The sequence below is a fragment of the Scyliorhinus torazame genome, chromosome 2 (assembly GCF_047496885.1).
Source record: "Scyliorhinus torazame isolate Kashiwa2021f chromosome 2, sScyTor2.1, whole genome shotgun sequence".
Classification (NCBI taxonomy): domain Eukaryota; kingdom Metazoa; phylum Chordata; class Chondrichthyes; order Carcharhiniformes; family Scyliorhinidae; genus Scyliorhinus; species Scyliorhinus torazame.
Window position 1 is genome coordinate 255050311 of NC_092708.1, and position 17294 is coordinate 255067604.

General features: G+C 45.6%; 1 protein-coding gene across 5 annotated transcripts in view; it reads right to left on the minus strand.

Moving 5' to 3' along the window:
* Positions 1–17294, minus strand: part of rpap1 (RNA polymerase II associated protein 1) — a 115411-nt gene that overhangs the window by 45853 nt on the left and 52264 nt on the right. For all 5 annotated transcript variants that reach the window (XM_072486163.1, XM_072486161.1, XM_072486159.1 and 2 more), the window contains exons 8-13: positions 16880–16995; positions 16241–16339; positions 13607–13708; positions 7066–7233; positions 3747–3935; positions 142–276 (exon numbers count right to left, since the gene is read on the minus strand). In XM_072486163.1, coding sequence (XP_072342264.1) covers positions 142–276; positions 3747–3935; positions 7066–7233; positions 13607–13708; positions 16241–16339; positions 16880–16995 — 809 coding nt within the window. The remainder of the gene's footprint in view (positions 1–141; positions 277–3746; positions 3936–7065; positions 7234–13606; positions 13709–16240; positions 16340–16879; positions 16996–17294) is intronic.

A 17294-nucleotide genomic window follows, 5' to 3' on the forward strand; every position in this document is an offset into this window, starting at 1 on the left:
TAATCATTGACTGTCAAATGCTCTGGGACACCGTAAAGTTATAAAAGGCACTATAAAAAGTGCAACCCCTTACTTTGTTTATAATGGATGCTTTCAGAGCTGTTGACCAAAAATAACAATGAATAACAGTGAATGAAATACCTGATTACAAGCCTCAGAGGAGTGTCTTGCTATGCGAGTTAAGATCGTCAATATGTCAAGAATGACAGAGGGGACAGGTCGAACAACTTCAAGGATATAACGCAAACGGTGAAGTAATTTCATCTTCAGCAAACCCTGAGGTGGGAAGAATACCGCAGGAAAGTTAAAGTTTAGGGTTTGCAGATTCTGCTTTAAGCACAATAGGCAAAAAACACAGTTTAGGAAGTGGCTTTTCTCCCAGTGTTTCCACACACCTATTTGCACATCAGCAAACACAAAATATGCCATAAACCAGCAAAATCAAGGCAGTGCCTTAAACAAAAAAATTTTATTGCTTGATAGATTTAGGAATGGTACCTAAATGGAATATTAAAAAAGGTAAAGCATGTTAAATCAGGGTTAATCCATCACCTGTGAGTAACACAAATTTAAATTACTGGAAATTATTTTCAAAAAATATACAGAACCCATTGCTTACATTGGGTTACTATAGTTAGCTTCTAAGTAAGTTAGCTTTTGCTTTCTAAATAGTCCAGAGAAGGCGGCACAGTGGTTAGCACTGGCCTCACAGCTCCAGGGTCCCAGGTTCGATCCCCGGCTTGGGTGACTGTCTGTGTGGAGTCTGCACGTTCTCCCCGTGTCTGCGTGGGTTTCCTCCGGGTGCTCCGGTTTCCTCCCACATTTCAAAGATGTTGCAAGTTAGGTGGATTGGCTATGTTAAATTGCTCTTTAGTGTCCAAAAAGGTTAGGTGGAGTTACTGGGTTACGGAGAAAGGGTGGTGGTATGGGCTTAAGTAGGGTGCTCTTTCAAGGGCCGCTGTAGACTCGATGGGCTGAATGGCCTCCTCCTGCACTGTAAATTCTATAATTCTATGACTCGACTAATACTTGGAATGGGCGGGATATCTTATGAGGAAAGTTTGGACAGGCTAGGCTTGTAGCAGCTAGAGTTTAGAAGAGTAAGAGGCAACTTGATTGAAACATGTAAGATCCTGAGGGATCTTGATAGGGTGGATGTGGAGAGGATGTTTCCTCTTGTGGGAGCATCTAGAACTAGGGTTACTGTTTAAAAATAAGGGGGTGTTGATCATTTAAGACAGAAATAAAAATAATTATTTTCATCGTGGGTTGGGAGTCTTTGCTTCAACTGCTTTTTGAGGAAAAGAGCTCCAGAGTCTTTAGAGTTCGAAAGATTATTGATTAACAAGGGGCTGAAAGGATATCGGGGGAAGCAGGAATATGGAGTTGAGGTTACAATCATATCAGCCATGATCCTATTGAATGGCGGAGCAGGCTTGAGAGGCCGAGTGGCTTACTCCTGCTCCTAATTCATACGTATGTGAACAGGTCTAATAGTGCCTTTTCACCCAAAATGAACAGCTTAATTTTTAGAGCATCCTCAAACAAGTACCATTAATGGAAACTTCCAGCTGCTTAGCCATATTTATGGGAGTAGCAGTTTTTTAACTTGTGCAAAAGATTACAGAACCTGGCATTACACAGAGTGTAATTTGGGTTTAAACTTTGTGCCAGTTACACCAATTGTGGCCAGGTTATGCTCAAGCAAAACAACATAGCCAAGTGGAAATATCAGGGCAGGAAGATTAAAGAATTTACTACGGTAGATAGAAATTATTTCTTCTAGTGGGGAGCCTACAACAAAGCAGCACAAGCTTACAATTCAACCGAGGCTGTTCATGGACTGACGACAGGAAACACTTGTTAATACAAAAGCTAATGGAAATCTGGAACTCTGTCCCCTAAAAAATAGTTGAGGCTGGGGAATCAATGGATCTTTTAAAACTTGAGACTCAAGTTTTGAACACAAAATGCTGGAAATACTCAGTAGACCTGGCAGCAATCTGCCTATCCCATGACATAGGGTGCTTAGCAGGAGAAACCAAAAATGTGGTTTTCGTGCAGGGGGTGAGACGCGCAAGATACATCTGACCGCTTCGCCCGACACGATCTGGATCATGTCCAAATGAGTCATTAAGTTAATTTAAATAGGCACAGCCCAGTCAAGGCCGCATCTCCCGGCTCCCAGTATTCATCGGCGAGGCCGCACGCCGGGCAAATTAGTACTGGTGTCCAGAGACTGAAAGCAGGCGTCATGGCCATGTCAGGAGGGAGGGGGCTCGGAGGCCATTGGAGCCCCTGGGTGGTTGGGGACAGGGCATCAGGCAATCCCTGGAGGTAGTGTCCAGCTGGCAGTGCCCAAGTGCCCGGCTGACAGTGCCCCCATCAACCCTCACTCAGGGCGGGCAACACAACGCCCCAATGCCACGAGGATGGGTGAGGGCCGGATCACTCTCATGTCCAGGAGGGGGGAGGGGGCATGCCATGCAGACATTGTGATTTGATGGGTTGGGAGTGGGTAGGTTTCCCCTCGGGGTGATGCCAATGTCTGAGGGGGGGGGGATTGTGATGTCCGTGGGTGGGGGACGTTGGACCCTCAACTTACCTTTTAGATCTCGGCACGCTTCAGAAATGGTGCCCCGATCTCAGAGGAGCCGGTCTTCCCGGCGTATTGGGTTCCCCACTGCAGAAAACAAATTCTAAGGCAGCACGTCATGGCCCAACATGGCTGATAGAAGCGGGGCGGCCCAGGGACCCCCTCATAGGGAGTTGGGGGTGTCGCATTGGGGGCTCCAGAGATTGGCGATCTCTCGCTGCACTGAGGAGTTCCGGAAAGCGGAGCTCCTCAATGCGGAAACCAGGGCTCTGTGCGGCCTTGGACCGTGTTCCCCACTGGGGCCCCCTATCTAACTGGGCGCGCGTTAAATAATGGGGTGTTTCTCGGCACTGTGGCACCAGGAAAAACGTGGCTAAATGCGCTCGACATGGGACTTTGTCCCTATTTAGTTCAATCGGACCATAAGTGTGGGGTGCTTTAGCGAGAATCTCCCAAAGCTCCAAAAAATGATTAAATGTGGGTGAATACAGATCTGGATTGCACCCAAATACCCAGCACATTCATTTTGTGGGAGAATTGTGCCCAGTGCTCATAGTTAACGTTTCAGGTGGATGGACAGATGCTGCCTGACCAAGCCACTTAAGGAGATGTTCATGGGAGCTTGTTGTATGCAAAGTCCCTGTGGTATTTCCTACATTACAACAGTTACTGTAAAAGAGCTTTTGGATATCCTGAGGTCGTGAAAGACGCTGCAGAAACACACGTCTTTGTTTTGCTTTTCTTTATAGTGTAACCAACATAATTTGAACACTTAATATGGATAGGGCTGGAAATTACCCAAAGATTGAACCTAATACCTGTGAGTAAGTCATTTGAAAAACCACCCAGACATTTCTCTCATCACAATCCGCCGGGAACATCTGCTCCTCATAGGCCTGTCTTTTCCCACAATCTCTGCACGCTCTGCCATCCAATCCCTGGCAGTGATGCTTCCCCATACAATCCAACTTGACACAGGATGGCACAAGTGTAAGCTGGCATAGCTGCCATCTATAGATGGACAAAAGGCTAAGACGACAACAAACTTGGATCAAGGCACTAATCTGGTGACCTTTAAGAAATTATTCAGTACCATTTGAAATGCTCAAACGTCTCTGTAAAGCAATGCAAGATATTTAAAGGACGTTACTTTCACCGCGTCAGCACGGGCAACATCCGGGTCAGCTTTCCTATCCTCCATGGTCTTGGTTTTCTCCTTCGCCTCCGGCTGCTGCTCCTCAGCATCCTCCTCATCCTCGTCCTCCTCCTCCACTTCATTAGGTCGAAGGGGAAACACAGATGCTCCCAAATACCAGGAGAAAGTCCTGTCCAAATATTCCTGCAGGGAATGGACTCATGTTTACTAGTAACAACAGGGTCAGTCTCCATTCAGCACTAATTATTTTCACATCTATTTCTTCGATCACACATATTGTATTTTAAACAAAACAAATACACTGTAAAAGAGAACGTATGATGCTCATCGTTTTATATATTTTAAGGCTAAGGTTCTCTCCTGGTCTAGTAGGGGTGTGGCACAGCACACAAGTGACTGCCATTTAAATGGAGGCCAGTTTAGCTCAGTAGGCTGGACAGCAAGTTTATGATGCAGTGTGAGGCCAATAGTGTGGGTTCAATTCCTGTACCAGCTGAGGTAATTCATGAAGGCCCCATCTTCTCAATCTTGTCCCTCGCCTGAGGTGTTGTGATCCTCAGGTTAAATCACCATCAGTCAGCTCTCCCTCTTAAAGGAGAAAGCAGCCTTTGGGCATCTGGGACTATGATGACTTTATTTTTAAGTGACTGCCATTTAAATGGTTTACCCAAGATAAATAATTATTTGTTATGGAAAAGAGGCAGAAACAGTTTCTAACAGTATAAAGCCAGATGCATGATGCCCTCCACAGTACCAGGTTCATAAATAATCCAGTGCAATAAAAGACTTGAGAGTCTCGCAGCCAAATTTTGGAGATTCCATCAAGTCTCATCACTCTCCTGTCCCCAGACTCTCATCATTGGTTGCTCGACACATCCATTCTCACGATGCCCCACGTTCTACATCAGCTGGTCTTATCACACGCCTGGATACTTTGCAGCTGTCAGACAGTCCTTTTTACCCCCCTCTCCAATATTTTCAGAACTAGTGAACAAAATTGCCAACGTATTTTTTTTTAAAAATGCCTCTCTGATTTTTCTCCTGGAGTTGCTCGCAGCAGCATCCAGGAGATTAGTCTTTAAACTCTGCAGGCTCTGAGGCAAACCTGGAAGATTGGCACCCAAGTTGACAGCAGTTGAGCCGATGGTAATCAGCTCAGCAAACAGAGGCCAGCAATGGATTCTGAGCCTTTCTCCAAAGAGATGCTGTGTGCTGGTGGACAGGGAACCCCAGAGAATTTCAGGCCCACACATCAAGGCAAACAGGGGCTGTTACTCAGCAACTGGAGGAGTCAGGTGTGGCACAACTTCATCTTAAAAGAAAAACTCATTAACTGTGCACTGAAAATAGCACACACTGATAAGGGAGGATGGTGTGGGCAAGGCAAAAGGTTTCTCAGGTGGGTGATAATTAAGTGTGCGCAGGAAGGGGGGCAGCAAGACCTCGTCTCTGAATTTTAAGATTACTGACTAAAATTAGTTGCCACACCAGTCAGACAGCAGAGCAGTCAGCAGCAATTAGGAGATGGAAAGCAGAAACAAAGTAAACATTCCTCAGTGCAGAGGGGCTGGGTGAAGACAGCACTAAGGTTTCAAAGGCCTAGTCTCAGCTTTCAGTCCTGCACCAAGGTTCAACTGCAAAGGTGATAAGAGCCACAAAATCTTTTTTGGGGGGTTGGTCATAATTACAGGGCAAATATCCGAGGGGGTCAGCGACCGTCACAGTAATATCATAGGGGTCGGCAACATCCAAAGTAATATCTGAGGGGACAGCAACTGGGAGAGCAATATCTGAGGGGACAGCGACTGTGAGAGCAATATCAGAGGTGACAGCGACTGTGAGAGCAATATCAGAGGGGAGAGCGCCTGTGAGAGCAATATCAGAGGGGACAGCGACTGTGGGAGCAATATCAGAGGGGACAGTGGCTGTGGGAGTAATATCAGAGGGGTCAGTGGCTGTGGGAGTAATATCAGAGGGGTCAGTGGCTGTGGGAGTAATATCAGAAGGGGCAGCGACTGTGGGAGTAATATCAGAGGGTTCAGTGTCTGTGGGAGTAATATCAGAGGGTTCAGTGACTGTGGGCGTAATATCAGAGGGGGCAGCGACTGTGGGAGTAATATCAGAAGGGACAGCGACTGTGGGAGTAATATCAGAGGGGACAGCGACTGTGGGAGTAATATCAGAGGGTTCAGTGTCTGTGGGAGTAATATCAGAGGGTTCAGTGACTGCGAGAGTAATATCAGAGGGGGCAGCGACTGTGGGAGCAATATCAGAGGGGACAGTGACTGTGGGAGCAATAATCGAGGGGACAGCGACTGTGGGAGTAATACTGGATGGGTAAGTGACAGTGGGAATAATATCGGACGGGTTGGCGACAGTGGGAATAATATCAGACGGGTCAGTGATTGTGGGAGTTATACCGGAGGGGTCAGCGACTGTTAGAGTAATCTAAGACGGGTCAATTATGTCAGAGTAATATCAGAGGGATCAGTTACTGTCAAGAGTAATATCAGAGATGTCAGTGATTTTCAGAGTAATCTAAGAGGGATCAGTTACTGCCAGAGTAATATCGGACAGATCAGTTACTGCCAGAGTAATATCGGAGGGATCAGTTACTGTTAGAGTAATCTAAGAGGGGTCAGTTATTGTTGGAGTAACATCAGAGGGGTCAGTCACTGTCAAAGTAATATCAGAGGATGTCACTGGCTGTGGGAGTAATATCAGAGGGGCCAGCGACTGTCAGAGTAATATCTGACAGTCAGTGGCCGTGGGTGTAAAATCAGAGGGGTCAGTGGCTGTGGGAGTAATATCAGAGAGGTCAGTGGCTGTGGGAGTAATATCAGAGGGGTCGGTGGCTGTCAGAGTAATAGCTGACAGAGTCAGTGGCTGAGAGTCTAATATTTAAATTAGTCAGTGTCCATGGAATTGGTTACCAATGCACAGCTGTATGAATAAGCCGCAAGCTTCAAACAACAGATTCAAGAGCTTCACATATCACTCTGTAATCACACAGATAAATAGGGCAGTGAAAGACTGAATGTGATTACAATACCAGTACCCTTCACTTAGCTATAGGGTCAATCTCCACCGAGTTGTGGTTGTATCAACACATCCTAGGGGTCAGGGTGACAGGAATGAGTTACATAGAATTTACAGTGCAGAAGGAGGCCATTCGGCCCATCGAGTCTGCACCGGCTCTTGGAAAGAGCACCCTACCCAAGTCCACACCTCCACCCCATCCCCATAACCCAGAAACCCCACCCAGCACTAAGGTTCTCAAACACCAAACACGTTTGAGGGTCAGGTGACTTACCTCATCAGAGGGGGAGACTAGAAGCGCTTTCAGGGCCTGGACACAGGCAGCGATCACATTCTCGATGCTGTCATCCAGCGAGAATCGCAGGAGGAACAGGAAGCCAGCATCCAGGAGCATCCGCAAGACACTGTACTTGAGCGAGGAAGAGAAGTCACCAGCTTTTGCCTGGTTAAAAAACAGTAGCACAGAAACTCAACATGGGGCACCACACATCTCACACCAGACAAGAGGCACTCATTAGGCCCCATTTGAATCACTCCCTTCCAACTCCTTTGCCCACTCCTCTCCCGACGACACGGGCTATGGTACTTCGCCATTTAACCACTGCATGTGCGCAAACTTTGGCAGTATATATCCATGCACTGCTCAATAAGACATCAAACTGAACCAAATACTGTCCCTGCCGAAAGTCTGACAAACTGCGCCATCTAAAAGTTGCTCTTTGCCGGCTTTAGTCATGTCAAAATTGACTGCTGCATTGCCTACTCAACGGGTTGCTGTGTCTTCAAGTCAAAATGCTTTGAGGTGATCGGTCTGGCTTCCTTTTCTCACAGCCACTGAACCACCACCCCAACTGATGTGACATCTAAAGTGTGTATAAACAAAGCATGTAAGAGAGAAACCAAGAGAGGGTGACCAAGTGAGAGAGGGCGAGAGCGAGAGACAGTAATAGAGAGCACAGGAACAAAAGAGAACATGCAAAAGAAAAAGTGATGGCGGAAGCGGACAGCATGTGAGAGAGGAGGAGAAAACAGCGAGAGAGAAAATAAGCGGGCGTGAGATAGTGTGCTTGAGAGCAAATGACCTTGAATGAGAAAGAGAGTGAGTGAAAGTGAGTCAATAGCGAGAAGCAAAGCACGAGAGGGGAGGGAACGGATGTTCAGTCCCCAAGTGTTCATGATGAATTGGGGAGGGGTTAAAAAAAAAATCACTAAGTGATTATGGAGTAAAGATCTACACATCAAGTGATGAGAGAGGAGGAAATGCAGTCAAGGTCCTTGGAGCCTTAAATCCTGTGAGCAGCCTGTCTATCACGTCAAGGACACACAGAGTCACGCAGTGGCGTGCGGGAGAGTGGAATTGAAATTCTGCTGTTTGAACACTTCTATTTTGGTTAATGCTTAAAATCACAAAAAAAAACTGTTTACCTTCACACATTTGATCAAATTATGTGACTGGCTTGAAATTTTATTGGCAAGCTGTGCTGTAGCCATGGGAACAATGGCATTTTCTATGAATCTCATTAAAATAGCAAGTGGAATAGCTAAATAATGGGGTCAGACACCCTGTCATCTGTCAACCCTCAGTTAAGTCAATTCCATTCAGACGCTTCTGCTGCTTTCCAGCTCCTATTCGCCTTGCCCACTGAGCTAAACCTTACCCAGCTGATCCTGTGCTATCCCTGAATCTATGTATTTCTCTCGTTTCTCTCACATCGCCCCTCATGTCCTCTCCGAGTTTATCTGGCCCGGCTCTTGTTCCTTTCACACCCCCAAATTGCTGACCATCCAATTTCCTTTCCTGACCCTCATGCTAACACATAAAATAAATGGTTCAAGTTTACTCAGGTAGTGTGCCCCGCCATTTCAAATCTGCTATCTCCATCCCCCTCCTCAAAATAAAATCCACCCTCAACTACTGCCAAGCTGAGCCCACTCATTTGTAAGGGGAATTGATTCCAAAAGTAGGGAAGTTATGCTTCAGTTGTACAGGGTATTGGTGGAACCACATCTGAAGTACTGTGTGCAGTATTGGTCTCCTTATCCAAGGAAAGATTTAATGCATTTGAAGTAGTTCAGAGAAGATTCACTGGACTTATATCAAGAATGTGCAGGTTGTCCAATGAGGAAAGGTTGGAGAGGTTTGGTTTGTATCCACTGGAGCTTAAAAGATTTAAGAGGCGACTTGATCATAACCTTTACGACCCTGAGGGGTATTGACAGGGTGGCTGTGGAGCGGATGTTTCCTCTTGTCAGAGAATCTAGATCTAGGGGTTACTGTTTAAAAATAAGTGGTTGCTCATTTAAGATAGAGATGAGGAGAATTTGTTTTCTCTCAGGGGGTTGTGAGTCTCTGAAACTTTCTTCCTCAAAAGGCAGTGGAAGCAGAGCCTTTGAATATTTTAAAAGCTGAGCTAGATAGATTCTCAATTAACAAGGGGGTGAAAGGTTATCAAGGGTAGGCAGAAATGTGGGGTTAAGGTTACAATCAGATTAGCCATGATCTTACTGAATGGCGGAGCAGGCTTGGGGGGCCTACTCCTAATTCGTATGATCCTGTGCTAGTGTATTAACAACCATTTCAGACAGCCAGAAGGAAGGAAACATCCCTCAGCTCTGTGTACCTTGACATGCATCAAGTAGAAACGGAGCGACATTTGTATTGCTGTGCTTTGTCTTATCTGAAGCTGTATTTCATTTGATGCACAGTTTATACTCTAACAACTAATCAATTAAAAACAGGAAGTGAAGCGTTAATTGAAGATTTCCTTGAGTGAGACTGTCATACAGAATAAAATCTCCAGGGTAACAGGGACTGGACTGGGAAATGGCTGATGCAAGCTTGAAGTATTCAGTGCTCTTCCCATTCTTGTGGCGAGGAGGGAGAAAATCAGCCAGATTCCTATTGAGTGGGGGCCCCTCTGGAGACATCATAGGAAGTTAAGCAGAGCAGGTTGTCATTTCAGGTCTCTGCCACTGCTAGTGCCATACCTGGCCTACCTACTTTAACATAATTTCCCTGCGCTTGCATGTCATTAAATGTTTCAAGTTTTCAGTTGGTCTAAAATTATCTGATTGAAACCGATTCAATGGCAACTTGTAGTAATGTTTTACATATTTTGATAACTTGTTACTTTAAAAAAAATGTCTGATCCCTCCCTTTATGTTTCTGGTACTTCTCCTAAATTAACGATTTCACTCATCAATTCATCACCAAGTGGAGTCTTTGACCGGTTAACTTTTAAATCATTTCATAACTGTGGTTGCTTCTGTTCTATCATTTCCTAACCCAAAAATAAAGCTATAATTTTTCATCATAGCTATATCCTCAAATCTCTAGCATTATTCCAGTATTTCTATGTTTCGCATTTTCTGCAGATACAATGGGTGAGATTCTCTGTTTCCCGACGCCGATTTTGTAATCGGGGGCGGCGCCTGTTTGACGCAGGTTTCCTATGCTCCGCCCCTCCGCAACGGCGTCATCGTGAGGCGTGCCGCACGCCGTTGGGACGGCTTTGGCACGTAACCTGAAGGCTCTCTGCCGATGCTCCACCCCTGATAGGCCGAGTTCACAACGGTGCGGTTCACGTCTGGTTCCAGCCGTGTGGGAACCCGGAGTGGCGGCTGGGGACTGTGTCCAGCACAGTCGGGCTGGGGCCGTGCTGCTGGCTGGGGGGGCTTTCGCGAGGGCTGGAGGTCTAGTGGGGAGTGGCCAGGTGGTGGCAAGGGGGTGGCCAGGAGGGCACTATCTGGCAGGTCGGGTCCGCACACGGCCGACGCCATGTTTTTGGCGCAAACGCTGCAGGTCGTTGCCATGCGCATGCGTGGCCACGGACCCGGCCATTCTCCGCCCATTTATTTTGTGGAGGCCGGGAGTTTTACATGGCGCGGCTGCTCACCCCTCACCAGTCGCAGCATTGGTGAGGGGGCGCCGACGATTTTTTCCACGTAAAACCCCACAGATCCTCCCCACTTAGCCTCAGAATTGGAGAATCTGGCCCAAAACCTTCTCTTTAATGGGGTATCCAAGATCCTATAGAGTATCTCTGTGATGGCCTAAACATGTCTTGTACAGATTCATCTTCTAACTTTTGTATTCATTGCCCCAATACACAGAACCCAGAATCATATTTATTGCTTTTGCCTTTATTCCACCTGCAGTGCTGGGCTGTACAAGTGTCTATATCTCTCTTGCACCAGAGCACTGAAAAGTTTACTATTTAGGGTGTATTTCTATCGTCTGTCCCCTTCCCCCAAGTATGTTGCTTCACAATTGACTTTGTTGAACAGCGTTTGTCACACATCTACGCACGCCCCAACCCGTCAACGTCCTCCAAACAAAAGACCAAGGTGAGGGAAGACCGCAATCAAAATCGTGCCGGAACAGCCAGCCTGATTAGCACCGATTTCCGTGCCGAGAATGGTCATTTTTTGGAGAGAGTTACACCCATTGTTTCTTTTTGTTTGTTCATAGGACGTTGGCATCACTGGCAAAGACAGTGTTTACGGCAGAGCTTTGATCTAACTCATTGGTTGAGGGATGACTTAGTTCTGTCTATTGTATGCTGTGCCTCCTGATTGTCATTTGGCTTCACCAAATTTTGATAAGCCTTAATTTCCATCAGTCAACTATCAAGCCAAAAATCTGAGGAACTTAAAATGATTAATATTGGTAAAGAAAAAGCACTGGAGAAATTAATGGCACTAAAAGCTGACAAGTTCCCTGGGCTCAATGGCTCAGGGTTTAAAAGTAGAGGCTTTTGCCACGCATGACAAAAGAGGAGGAAAAGTGGATACATGGAACTAGAGGCCAGTTAGCCTGCGACCAGTTGTGAGAAAATGCTAGAATCCATTATTGAAGATGTAGTAATAGGGCACTTGGAAAATCGCAACATGATTAGATTGCGTCAACACTGTTTTACGAAAGTGAAATTGTGTTTGGCAATTCTATTAGAGATTTTGAGAGTGTAACTAGCAAGGTAGGTAAGGGGTGACCAGTGGATGTGGTGTATTTGGATTTTCAGAAGGCTTTCAATAAGGTGTCACACAAAAGGCTGTTACACAGGATTAGGGCTCATGGTATTGGGGTAATAAATTAGAATAGAGTGAGGATTGGTTAATGGACAAAAAAATGAATCGGAATAAATAGGTAAATTTTGGAATGACAGGGCGTGACAAGTGGAATGTCACAAGGATTAATGGTTGGGTCTCAGCTATTTAATGCTGTGGGCAGCACGGTAGCTTCACAGCTCCAGGGTCCCAGTTTCGATACCCGGCTTGGGACACTGTGCAGAGTCTGCACGTTCTCCCAGTGTATGCATGGGTTTTCTCCGGGTGCTCCGGTTTCCTCCCACAGTCCAAAGATGTGCAGGTTAGGTGGACTGGCCATGCTAAATTGCCCTTAGTGTCCAAAAAGGATAGGTAGGGTTACTGGGATACGGGGATAGGTGGAGGCGTGGGCTTAAGTAGGGTGCTCTTTCCTAGGGCCGGTGCAGACCCGATGGGCCGAATGGCCTCCTTTAGAACTGTAAATTCTATGATTCTATGATTTACAATTTAGGTCAATGACTTAGATGAGGAAACATATAAAATATCCAAATTTACTGACAACACTAAACTAGGTGGGAAAACTAAACGATGAAGATTACACAGAGGCTGCAACGGGTTAGATGCTGGACAAATCACTGGGCAAGAAGATGGTGGTTAGAATATAATGCAAGGAAGTGTGAAAGTATTCACTTTGTTCGGATGGATTCAAAAAAATGACATATTTTCCTAAACTGGGATTTGGGAGTCCCTGTACATGGATTACAGAAAGTAAAGGGGGTTAAAGTATGAGCAAAAGGAAGCTATGCTGCAATAGTACAGGGCTTTGGTGAGCTCATATCTGGAGTACTTTGTACATTTTTCATTTCCGTAACCAAGGAACGACACATTTGCCTCAAATGCCACAAAGGTTCATTAGACTGATTCATGGGATGAGAAGTGTGTCCTGCGAGAAGAGATGGCGTAGAATGGGCCGATACTCTCCAGAAGTTAGGAAACTGAGGGGTAATCTCATTGAATCATTAAGATTCTGAAACGGTTTGACAGGTAGATACTCGAGAGGATATCTCCCAGATGGAGAGTCTAAAACTAAGGATCATATTCCCTGGATTAAGAGTCAACCATTTAGAATCATAGAATTTACAGTATAGAAGGAGACCTTTCAGCCCATCGGGTCTGCACTGGCCGTAGGAAAGAGCATCCCACTTAAGCCCACACCTCTACCCTATCCCCGTATCCCAGTAACCCCACCTAACTTTTTTGGACACTAATGGTCAATTTATCATGGTCAATCCACCTAAACTGCACATCGTTGGACTGTGGGAGGAAACTGGAGCACCTGGAAGAAACCCACACAGACACAGGGAGAAAGTGATCCAAGCCGGGAATCGAACCTGGGACCCTGGAGCTGTGAAGCAACAGTGCTAACTACTGTGCTACCGTGCCGCCCATTTAGGACTGAGATGAGGTAAAATGTCTTCACCCAGTGTGGCTGTGAACCTTTGAAAACCCTGGAGAGCTGTAGATGTTCAGTCAATGAATATATTTAAGGCAGATGAGATTTTTGGGACAGTGGAATTGAGGTGAAAGATCAGCCAGAATCTTACTGAATGGCAGAACGTTCAACAAGTCATTGGTCTATTGTTACTCCGATATCATATTTTATTTTCTTAACACTGTGGAAACTGCACATAACCTCAAATAGTTACGCATGTTTACTTCAGATAGCCAAACCCCTGACAGTGCACAATTTTTAATTGCGGCAAGCTTACCTTTTGAACGATGCGTGCCAGCATCTGAAGTGCCAGGGTTCGCTGCTGAATTATTTGACTGCGAGCTAAATGAAAGAGCTCTTGCAGTGAGTACCCGGCTTGCTGAAAGAAACAAACAGATAGTTAGGAGATAATTAAAGCAAATAACAGTTAAGAAACATTGGGCATTTTGCCAACTTCTTGCTGAGCATCAGCTCTGCACCACCATACTGCAGAAAGACAGTAACTACATGCATTTGCATGGTGCCTTGCATAAAGATTGTTAACAAAGTGTAGTGACGGTTTAAAAAGGAGGAAATGTGGCAGCCAATGTGTGCACACAGCAAGTTCCTAAAACAGCAATGTGATAATGACCAGATAATCTGGGCAAGAGTGTTCTAGGCAGAGAGGCCCTCTTTGTCTGCCTGGGTATGAGGGCAGCCACAGGCTACCAGGTAGACAGGCTTTACCCCATTTCAGAGACCTGCAATCTGCCTGTATGGAGTATGCACGCTCTCCCAGTGTCTGCGTGGGTTTCCTCTGGGTGCTCCGGTTTCCTCCCACTGTCCAAAAATGTGTAGGTTAGGCCAATTGGTCATGCTAAATTGCCCTCAAGTGTCAAAAAGGTTAGGTTGGGTTACTGGGTTACGGGGATAGGGTGGGGGTGTGGGCTTAAGTGGGGTGCTCTTTCCAAGAGCCAGTGCAGACTCGATGGGCCGAATGGCCTCCTTCTGCATTGTAAATTCTATGATAATGGATCTTTAAATGGATTATTTTTTGCTGTCACTCTGTACATGGTTAAAATTGGTTGCTACAGGCTTTTCCTCCAAGCTGCAAGGAATTTACAATATGGTTTGTACACTTCAGATGTTAATATCACTAGTTCAATTGCTGTGGAAGTTTGATGGGAACTCGCCTAACTGACCAGTTAAAATGTTATAAGCCAACAAATTGAACCATTCCATTTAATTTGAACACTCTACATCATTCCTATAGATGTCTGACTGAATAATATAAAATACAATCTTAATGCGCTTAGTTCTCATAAATCAAGATAATTTGAATTGGTAATATGGAGAGACTACTCAAGGTTGAGACTGTTCTCCTCAGAGCACAGAACATTAAGTAGAGACTTAATAAGAAGGGTTCAAAATTGAGAGCTTTGGTGGAATACGCAAGGAGAAATGAGCAGCGGTGTCAGTGGCCAGCGAAGACAAATTTAATTAGGGATTAATAATCCAGAGACATGAGCTCAAATCTCACACTGAAATCTGGGAATTTTAAATTCAATTGGGGCGGCACGGTGGCACAGTGGTTAACACTGCTGCCTTCATCGCTGAGGATCCAGGTTCGATCCCGGCTCTGGGTCACAGTCCGTGTGGAGTTTGCACATTCTCCCAATGTCCGCGTGGGTCTCGCCCCCACAACCCAAAGATATGCAGGGTAGGTGGATTGGCCATGCTAAATTGCCCCTTAATTGGAAAGAAAGAATTGGGTACTCTAAATTTAAACACTAAATTAATAAAATCAGTTAAATAAACCTGGAATAAAAAGCTAGTATCGTGTCCAGTAACGACCAGATTATAGTAAAAATCCATCTGCTTCATTACCCAGTCGGTCTGAGTGTGACCCCAGACCTCCAGAAATGTGGTTGACTCTTAACTACTCTCTGAAATGGCCTAGCAGGACACTCAGTTAAGGGCAATATCCTGTGAATGGATAAAAATTTTAAAAATTAAACTGAGGAGAGATTTATGATTTGGCATGCACTGCTTGACAGAACTACCCTGAAGAAAATAAATAAAATCTGAAGGAGAAATTTGCAGGGCTATGGAGAAACAGCAGGATAGTGGGGCTGATTGCACAGCTATATCAAAGAGCCGGGACAGGCACGGCAGGCCAAATGGCCTCCTTCTGTGCAGTAAGATTCTAAGATCCACGGTAGTACAGTCGTCAGTCTGAGGCTGCCTTTAGAATGCCACCACTCCGAGGCATTGCTGCAGCATTTTACCAAATAAGGAGTGAGCCCTGCATTTCAGTGATAAACTTTACCCCCGTGACCCTTGCCGTTCTGATAATTTGGGAAAAATATTGAAATTTACTGCTTTGTTGATCTTAACTCCATTTACCTGCTTCATAATCCCTTAAAATGACCATCTAAAATCAACTGGTATCAGCTTTGAAATTTTCAATCCACTCCTAGCCTCAGCAGCGTTTTTGAGGGGAAGGGAGAATTTGCAAATTTTGCGTGCATAACTGCTCCCTCGCATCTGGCTGCACAGCCTAATTTTAAAGTTAAGCCTTCTGGTTCTGGGCGCCTCCCATCCAGAGAAATAGCTTCTCTCCATCCGCCCTAATAAATCCTTTAATCATCTTAACCACCTCAATTAGATCACCTCTTAATCTTCTTTACTCAGGGGAATAAAGGCCCACTCGGTGCAATCTGGACTCATAATTTAACCCTTTCAACCCAGGTGTCATTCTGATGAATTCAGGCTGCACCTACTCCAAGACTAAAAAATCCTTCCTGAGATGCAATTCCCAGAATGTAAACAGTACTCTGGAGCTCTGCACTGGTGGAAGATAACTTCCATCCATTTATATTCCTGCCTTCAATTTAACAAATGTGGAACGACAGCTCCAAAGCATTCAAACCTCTTGCTGCTCTCCATGATGGTGCAGTCCCAGGTGAGTTGGAAGATCAACATCTGGCGGTATCAAGTCGCCATGGAAACTGAACCTTGCTTGCATCTCCTGAATGTGAAAAAAAGGCATATGCTATAGTTCATTGTGCAGGTCGGTTTTCTATATATTCAGTACTTGGTGAATTTACTGCTTTGAGAGTTTGATGAAGGAAGAATTTGCTATGTAAATGTTTGTAAAGTCACATCAGCATTTCGGGTTTTCCTCAACCTCTAAATCAACATTCCTCAACAAGCACACTCAGTCGCTCAACTTCAAATATCTCTGAGGGACAAGGGCCACCAGTCCCACTGGCCCTCACAAATCACTGAAAGGACCATCCAGTCCCACATCTCTCCCTGCTGTGACAGGACCACCCAGTCCCACAGTCTCTCCCTGTTGTGATAGGGTAACCCTGTATCACAGCCTTGCATTAGAGCCCCTCCAGTATCACAGCCCTTCCTGACAGAGACACTCAGTCGCGCAGCCTCCCTCTGCTCTGCGACACGGTCACTCAGTCGCACAGCCTCTCTCTGCTCTGCGACAGGGCCACTCAGTCTCACAGTCTGTGACTTCAGGAGGAACAGTTACACAGCAACCACCACTGCTCACCTTGTTAGTTTTCCGTCGCCTGGGTTTGGGCAGGTCTTTCATCCATTCTAGCTTTTCATACTCCAGATCATCCATGTTGACCCACCCTTTCTCAGGTTTCAGTGGAATATCAGCCTCTGTAGAGATTCAGCAATATTGTTATAAATCTACAATCTCTTCAGCCCCAGTGCACACCCGCTTCACTTGGTCTTGCACATGTTCACCTCAACACAATTGTGACACTACCCTCCCACACGCTGCCTGATATGCAGACACTCCCTACATTGGTCATTTCTTTGGTTTGCAGGTAAACCTGGGCTCATCATTATAAACACTCAACCGTCAACCTCTCACAAATACGTGGAATACAAATACTATGGTCGAAATCTGGTTGAAATCCAACGCAGACCAACAGGATAAGGAGTCGTCTCATGTT